We start from the raw sequence: 8330 nt of genomic DNA, 5'->3' as shown, positions 1-8330 counted from the left end.
AGTTGGGCGAGGCGGGCAGCACCCGCACGGCCGCCGCCATGGCCCCGCGCCGCGCCGCCGCCACACGCGAGAGCTCCCGCCGAGCAAAGCGTCGCAAACTGTCGCAAAACCGCCCTCCCGCCCGCCTCGCTACGCACGCGCAGGGAGTCGGCCGCCGTAAAGCGAGGCGGGGAAGATGGCGGCGCGCTGCGCGGGAGGTGCAGGTGAGCGCGAGGGGACGTGCACGGTGCTCCGCGGGTATCGCTCGCTCCTCTCCGGGCTCATCTCGTTTCTTCGTTGCAGGTAGCGCCTGGGTGCGGGGGCTCCTCGGCTGGATGCGGCCGGAGAGGTGAGTGCGGGGCTCCGCCGTCCTGCAGCAGGCCGGGTGGGGGCTGTGTGAGTTGGGCCTCTCCCGTCCCTGTGCCCGTCTTCTTGCGCCCTCTGTGGCACGGTGAGATGCTCTCCTTTGGCCGTTCTATCCGCCACGCAGCTTTTTCTCTGGTTGCGTTGTTCAGAGCTTGTCTCCTGTATCCGTCTCTGCTCTCCCCCAGTCACTGCCCTCCTGCACGGCCGATCCTTTGCTCTGGAGGAGCAGCACAGATATGCTGGGGAGTGCTGGTCGCTGCCCACTGCATCCCCAGTTCCAGAAGAAAAGCTGAGAGTATGGTGCTCAAACTGCAGAGCTTTGGTCTCTGCCAGAGCCTGTGGAGTCAATCACAGAGGTGGTCACTGAAGAAAATGAAAAAAGGCTTATGTTGTTCTTGTGTTACTGTCCTTCAGCTCAGCTGAATTGCTTTCCCTGATCAGTTTTTCAGTTCTGTGTGTTTCCCACCTCTTGCTTATGAATGCTTCTTCCTGTAAAGTTATGTAATATGAAACTTAATTAAAAGAACCTCTTAGTTGTAAAATATAAAAACTTCTGTTGCTTGTCACTTTCTTTTCCTTGCAGTGTGTTTGTGTCCTTTTTCCTCTCTTGGAACTATGGTAAATAGAGCTGTTCTCAGGGTTGCCTTAAGACACAGAATGTAAGGTTCCTCAGTCTGTTAGGACTCGCGTGTTGTGCTGATGTCTGGAGGGTAATGCTTATTTCATTGTTAGCCTGTGGAACTGCGAAGTGATATTTGTGTGGTGGTCGAATATTGTCCTGTATTGGTTGATGATATTATGTCTGGCGATGGTAAGCTGTTGTTTTGGTAAATAACTGTGGAAAAAATGTGCCTAACACATTTATTTAGCATGTTTCTTCCTACTGGTGTTGTGAACACTTTCTAAGGTGTACAATGCTTTCGTGAAGTTGTTCAGTGCGTTTTGTTTGCCAGACATTTTAGAATGTTTTGCACAACTTGGCAACTCACACAGAACTGTTAGAGCCTCGTTAAAGCTCCAAGTGTTTCATTTTGAACTCGTCGATTTCTTGCTATTGTAAGCAGCTGCCTCTGGTCAGCAGGGGGCAAAATGCAGCTCAGTCTTTGTGACTGAGTGAGCAAACTGACTGAAGCTGTAGAAAGTTCTATATTTGCTGTCGTCTATCTCGCATTGGTTTCCTTGCACTTTGGAAGTTGAGATTATTTTCCCTTTCAAGTGCTTACATGCTTTTGATACTTTTTTTTCTTCACTCTCAGTTCCTTAGAAAGCTACAAATTATTGCTGTTAGAAGGTTTGCTGTTAAAAGTTAGATGAGTATTAGTTAGTCTTGGGAAAATTACAAGACATGAATTCCTTATGCAAATAATGAACCAATGAATCCAAGAAAAGAGAGGTAATGGTGTTTGTGTGATGATCAGGGGACATGTGGAATCTGATGCTATACAAATGTAACTTAAGCTACTTGGCATGCCTTAGGAAGCCTTAAGCTTTTTGTTAAATTAAAAAGCCCTTCGATGTTAACTGAAAAGGACTTCAAACTACTTTCGAAGTAACACTGTTAATGTGTCAGTTCTCTTTATGAAGGCAAGCAAGTTCACAATTGCTTCAGATAGTCTGGACAGCAGCAAAGAACTTTTATGTTCACAGCAGTGACTGTGGTCTTGTCTTGCAGGTGGTTTGCAGCTGGTAGCTTTTTCCCGCTGTCGTGCATCCACACAAGTACATCCCTGCAGAAACTTGGGAAGTGGGAGAAAAAGAACAGGATTGTTTACCCTCCTCAGCTGCCTGGGGAACCTCGGAGACCAGCCGTAAGCACACACCTGCACCTTTCTTTACGTGGTTGTGTTTTGCAGTTTCAAAACAGGTTGTCTCTGGATGACTCCACAAGGCACAAGTCTGCTTACTTTCTTGCTGATTATTTAAGCTTTTATTCTGCTTCGCGTATTGAAATTGTAGGAGTTCACATCACTTTGATTCTTCTCCATTTGTAACTTAATTGGAACTTGAAGCTGCTGTGCAGCTGATCATCTACTCAGTGTACTGCAAACTGCAAAGGTGCCATCCTCTGCTTGTAGAATTCTCTGAACTATGAAGAGATGAAAGTTACCAAGAATGTGTTGTTCTACACTTGTGCTGTTCATCCAGCAGTAGGTAACTAGGAAAGAAGACAGCTGCTATAACTATAAATGTAACTTTCCCTTAGCAGTGGAACTAATGGTACCTGTTTATTTAAATAGAGTGCATGCTTTTTTAATATCTTGAGTTTTGTGCTATATAGGATTCTCTTAGGTCTGATATTCTCCCTCTGAATGTGGTCTCCCTCTTAATGGGGCTGTTCATAGGTTGTCTACTCTCATAATGGTTGCTTCATTTGTTTGACATGTGTGAGGGATTGTAAAGTTGTGTGGGGACAGACATGGGAGTCAGGTAAAGAATGTGATGGCAGAAGTCTCCTTTCCTTAAGAAATCATTTTGTAAACACTGTGCAGTGGAATTGTTCTTCAGTCTGTTGCACTTGTGTTTGCTAAACCATAAATAGAAGCAAAGAGGCTAAAATCAATGAAGGCCTGATAGCCATTCAAGACAACTTTTGCAGAAGTCAGTTTGAGTAACATGATTGTTTTGAAAACGTAGTCATAACAGATGCTGTCATCAAAAACTAATATCAAGATCATGCATGCTTCTCCCTGTCCCCTCTTCTTGATCATTTCATAGCTGGGAATTGCAGATAAGTGTGAACAGAAGCAAGTCTTTTAATTTGTGGAAAGTTAAGCATTGTCTTTGGTCGCTGAAGGGAGTAATCAATACTGTTTTCTCTACACCTTAACCTGAGAGAATTTTAGGTTAATTTTTCAGTATTTCCTCATTCTTGGAAACTGATGTCTTGTATTTTCATTTTTTAAATTGTACTTGGGAAGTGATGTCTCTGTTAGAGGTGCTGCTCAGCAAAATAAATTATTTGCATCTCAGAAGAATCATTTTTTCCTGACGTGTTTTTGTGAGCCGTTAGCATTTATCACCTCTATCAATATTATGGCCTAGAATTAGAATTATGTGCTGTGTACAGTGCTGACTAGTGCAATATATACATGAAAATAGAGTTACCAACCAGCTCACTTAAATCAATTATTTTCCTGTGTGTAAAAGATTCCATGTCCTTCAAATTTGTATCGATGTTAAATTTTACTAGCTGCTTTTGCTCTCTTGGTGCAGTAATAATGTTAAATGCCCTTTGGAGACACCTCGTCATGTCAGTCAAACTCAAAACCCTCCTCACTTCTGAAGAGCTAATTAAATTCATTGGTGTTGAGTTGCTATCCCAGCAAGATGGTGTGACAGCACAGTAATACTTTTAAGAGTGAATGGGCACATGAGCCTTTAGACTGCTTCAAAAGGTGGGGAGGAAGGAAAAGATATGAAAAAAGATAGAATATGGTTTTCATGATCTCTGTTTATGAACTAATTTAATTCTTATAAGATTGTATTGAGGTTTACTGTTATTATGCAGTATTAAAGTGTACAGTTTAAAATGGCAACAGTATGCCTGACTTGTGTTCAAGGTGTGAGCAGTAGGGGAGAGCTGTTCTTTTATTCCTCAAAAGAATGTGCAGTGCAAAGCAGACATGTATGCTTCATTTTGTTCTCACAGTAAAATTACTTGTCCTCTCTTTTATGCACTCAGGAAATATATCATTGTCGGAGGGAAATAAAATACAGCAAAGATAAGATGTGGTATCTGGCAAAACTGGTAAGCAGAAGTGCTTATTTGTTCTGTATTTTAGAATAAAATTTAATTGTTGTATTTGCTTTAACAGTCTAGTTCAATCAGAGCATAATCAGTATCTTTGATAGAGTACTGAGGATGCAGTTGTGCAGCAGGCGGTTGTTTGTACTTTATCTTAATCTTAGTATTGTTCTCAAATGTGTACCCAGGGATCTTTGGAGCAGAGTAATTGCTGTTTTTTTGCTCTAAGAAAAGACAGTTAAAAGAAAGTTGAATAATTTATCATTTATCATTTAGCTGAGAAGAATTGTATGTATGATATTGCACTGAAGAAATGTCTGTTAAGGAAGCTTAAGTCTTCTGATTTGTTCTTTGTAAGAGCAAAATAATTTAAAGACTGTCTTCTGAATAAAAGAAATATTTGTAATTACACAAGTTAACTTTAACACTTTAATTGCAGATTAAAGGAATGTCCATTGATCAAGCTCTTGCTCAGTTGGAATTCAATGATAAAAAGGGAGCGAAGGTGATCAAAGAGGTATGCAGCAGTATTCTCTAACAAACCCAGTTTCAAGAAAACTTTCCGAATATCTGCTGATGTTGGTTTAAAATGTTTCTGTAAGCCTGTGAGAACCCATTTAGACCACATTCTTGTAGCAGTCATGTAATGTTGTGACTTAAGGATGCACAGAAGTATCTTGTGCTGAACGTTCTAAATTTTTGATAACAAACAGCATGTGGGTACCTTCACTGTAACAGTGTTTGGATTTAAGATCATGGTAGATAATGCAGAATCTGTCATAAATAGCTGCTCTGTAAATGTGCTTCATTTCTTCAAAATCATAAATGATGAGGAGTATCATCGGGGAAGGGATTAAGCTCTGTTAAAGCACAGAAATTTTTCATACACAGTAGTTGTTGGGAGTATCAAATTGTTTGCTTGGCCAAAGCATTGGTTTCTGGCATAATTATGACTGAGTAGTATTAAGTTTTAGCTCAAAAATATTGAATGGCATAACTTGATTTCTACCCATGTCTGTTTCTAATCTTGTATCAAACCAATTGAAGGTCCATTCACTGACAGCTGCTGGTGGGAGCCGTCTAACCCAAAAATGTAATACGGATGATGTGAAGTTTTCCAGTTTGTGTGCAGAGAATGTAATTATATAAGATATAAGTTTATTTTTAACAATTTTGATCTCTCTGAAATACTTTTCTGTAATTGACTTTAAACTTGCAAATTTCTTCATCTTATCCAGAGATATGACATAACATTGCTTCAATTTCTGCTCAGTACTTCTATCTCTTTTTCTTACAGGTTCTCCTAGAGGCTCAGGAAATGGCAGTAAAAAATCACAATGTGGAATTCAAATCAAATTTATATATAGGTAATGTATTTTTTTTTAGCACAGAATGTCATCCTACTCCATGAAAAGTTTATCCTTAGTAAGACTTTGTTGTCTCAAATTGGCAGAAATGGATGAAATACAATTCCTAGTAAATATCTTCAGCAAAAAATCAAAGAGATGCTTTCTACTTGCATCACAACTGACATTAATTATCTTCATTTATATATTTCCTAAATTCACCTTCTTGGTGCTTCTGAAGTGTTAGTTCAACTCCAAGGTTTCCTCTGTAGCAGTGATCTGCTGAATATTACAGAAGATGGAGAAGGGAATAATTAATTGAATTAACTTTTCAGTTGCAGTCATGGAAAAATCCACTGGTGAGACAGTGTTCCAGTTGCAGATGTATAGCAGTTTATTCTGAGACTGACTGGTCTTCTCTCCTCCCCACCTTTTTTCCTTCAGCTGAGTCACTGGCAGGCAAAGGCCATTATACAAAACGGATCCGTTACCATGGGAGAGGCATGTTTGGCATCATGAAAATCGTCAAGTGCCACTATTTTGTGAAGCTGGTGGAAGGGCTTCCTCCTCCTCCAGAGCCACGAAAGACTGGTTTTGACCAAGCAAAAGAATACGTGCAACAGCTGCGCAATAGAACCCTTGTTCACACACTGTGATGGACTTTTGTGACTGTATAGGTATTTCTTGTTTGACAAAGTAATTATGTAAAATAAACCTAAAACATGTTTTTATTTTTTTTTTTGTTGCTGTTGGAGCTGAATGATGCAAGAATGATCACAGATCTCTTATTTGTCAAGCCTGAGGTGTGCAAAAATGTTGGAAGAGCAGCAGCAGATTCAACAGATGTTACTTTTTTTGTTACTTGGACTACAGCTTTCAACTTCTGTGCTATCAAATCCAGAGGAAACACTGCACTTAAAACTTGTTGGGAATTTTGTCATGCAGTTCCTGCAACTCTGTTATGTACGTTCAGGTCCTTTATTGTAGAAGTGTACAATCGGTTGCAGGGTCACGAGTTGGAGTAAACTTACCAGAATTGGACATTGGAAAGTAGCCACAACAGTTCAACATAACTGACATCAATCTTGGATTATCAGGCATCAATTAATGATTCCTTTATCTGGGCTGTAATGCCACCTCCTTACTGTCTCTGTTGTGCACTGTAGGCACTGTGGGGAGTGAAAAATTCCAAGTTCAGATTTTGGCGGTGTCAGTAGGTGGCAATGTTTAGTTTGTCAGGGAGGGACGTGGTAGTGAAAACTTGCAGCACATTGAAACCTGAGTTCTGACCGTGGCATTAATAGTCTGATATGTGTGTGGAGTTCATGCTGTTCTCTGTGGAAACTCAATATGAGTAGTGGAGAGTGAACTAATTATACTGTCTGGGAACAAATTGCTTTTGTAATGTTGAGGGAAGTAAAATGCTGTATGGATTTAATGTGGAATGGCTTGTTGCATACATGATCCAGACTTCCAGTTCTCTGGAAAAACAAACAAAAAAAAACCCCATATTCTATTTTTATCATTAATTAAGGGAAAAAGTAGTGAAAACATCTTCACACTGTCATGTTTTCACCCAGGTGAAAATCAGATCATGGACATTGGCATAAAAAGAATTATAGTTGCTTGTTTATGAAAATGTCTGATATTTAGACCTTTTCATTCTGAGAGCATTAGAGTGGAAGATTGATTGCTTACCTCATTTGGGTCTTTTTACCACACTGACTGAAAATTTCATCAGTGCTTGAATAATGGTAAAGGGACAGTTTGTAAGGAAACAAATTCTTAGCTGTCCTAATGGAAGTGGCCTGCAGCTGTTTCTTTTGGCTCCCAGAGAAGCAATCTTACAGTACAAGAGTGTTAGGGGATTGTGAAGTTACACAAATACGTACATGGCTCCTACTACTAATGGTGCTTATTTGCCCTCTGTTCGTCCATGGTGTGCTTGCAGGCTCAGTACTTGTTCTGATGGAGGATTGTCAGTGATCTGGGAAAAGATTAAAGAATTGCAAGATAATCCATACTTAACAGCACTCGTGATTTAAGCATGTAAAACCTGACTTCTAGATAACCTCTTTCAGGAGAAAGCTGTGTATTTCCCTTCGAATCTCTTTGGACCTCCAGACAAGATTGTATAATTGCTCTGGTTTTCTCAGAAAACTGAAAGAGAAGTGAGAATGTTGCTGATGTCTTTTCCACCTTCATGATGCAGCTGGTGGCCCTGACACTTCCTTAAATGGCCTTCAGTCAAAAGGCAAGATGCAACCACAGAAGTGGTTGTTGCTTGTCATTTCTGTCATCTTCCTCAAAACAAAAAATAGCAACGCTTTTTTTGGCCATGCTTTACAGGCCCCATCTTATCTGCTTCTTCCTTATGAATGATGTGTAACATAGTGGATCCTTATGGTATTGGCCAAGGAAGATCCACATCCTTGGCTGTAACAGTACAGGGAGGTCTGGTGAGATACAGAGCTTGAACTGCCTTGATTCCTCCCCTTTGCTTATAGGAGGGTAGAAGTGTCTGAAGTGATTTATGGAGCCTGCCTGGATCTTGATTTCAGTACAACCTAATGATAAAACTGTCAAGTTTTAAATAAATAATAAAACTGTTTTTTATTTATTCTGCTGTGCTTTCTTACTAACTAGTAAATCTACACTTGTGAGATGGATTCAGAAGGAAAGTACTGTTAATTGCAACAAGTCCTTTGCAGAAGATGATTGTTTATTCCTGTGACCTCCAATAAAAGAACATTCTTAAATGAGCTGTCACCAGACAGGATGGGAGAGGCACCTAGGCCTCTACTTGATGCTAATTTTACTAATAGCATCTGGGGCACTGTAAACTCACCACTTTTGTACCTGTGTGCTGATGTTACAGAAACTGCAGAAGGAGC

The 8330-nt window shown here is 40.3% G+C and overlaps 1 protein-coding gene across 2 annotated transcripts; it reads left to right on the top strand.

Annotated features, from left to right (window-relative positions):
• Positions 1 to 134: 134 nt before the first annotated feature.
• MRPL22 (mitochondrial ribosomal protein L22) lies at positions 135 to 8056 on the top strand. Of its 2 annotated transcripts, none has more exons than XM_010719177.3 (7): positions 135 to 203; positions 283 to 328; positions 2018 to 2153; positions 4028 to 4093; positions 4530 to 4607; positions 5388 to 5457; positions 5881 to 8056. In XM_010719177.3, the coding sequence occupies exons 1-7, from the start codon at positions 176 to 178 to the stop codon at positions 6090 to 6092; spliced, it is 636 nt and encodes a 211-aa protein (XP_010717479.1). In that variant the 5' UTR covers positions 135 to 175; the 3' UTR covers positions 6093 to 8056. The 2 variants fall into 2 exon arrangements, with proteins under 2 accessions (XP_010717479.1, XP_010717480.1); XM_010719178.2 differs by having other exon boundaries at positions 161 to 197.
• Positions 8057 to 8330: the final 274 nt, after the last annotated feature.

The sequence above is a fragment of the Meleagris gallopavo genome, chromosome 15 (assembly GCF_000146605.3).
Source record: "Meleagris gallopavo isolate NT-WF06-2002-E0010 breed Aviagen turkey brand Nicholas breeding stock chromosome 15, Turkey_5.1, whole genome shotgun sequence".
Classification (NCBI taxonomy): Eukaryota; Metazoa; Chordata; class Aves; order Galliformes; family Phasianidae; genus Meleagris; species Meleagris gallopavo.
This window is presented reverse-complemented; position numbering and strand designations above follow the sequence as displayed.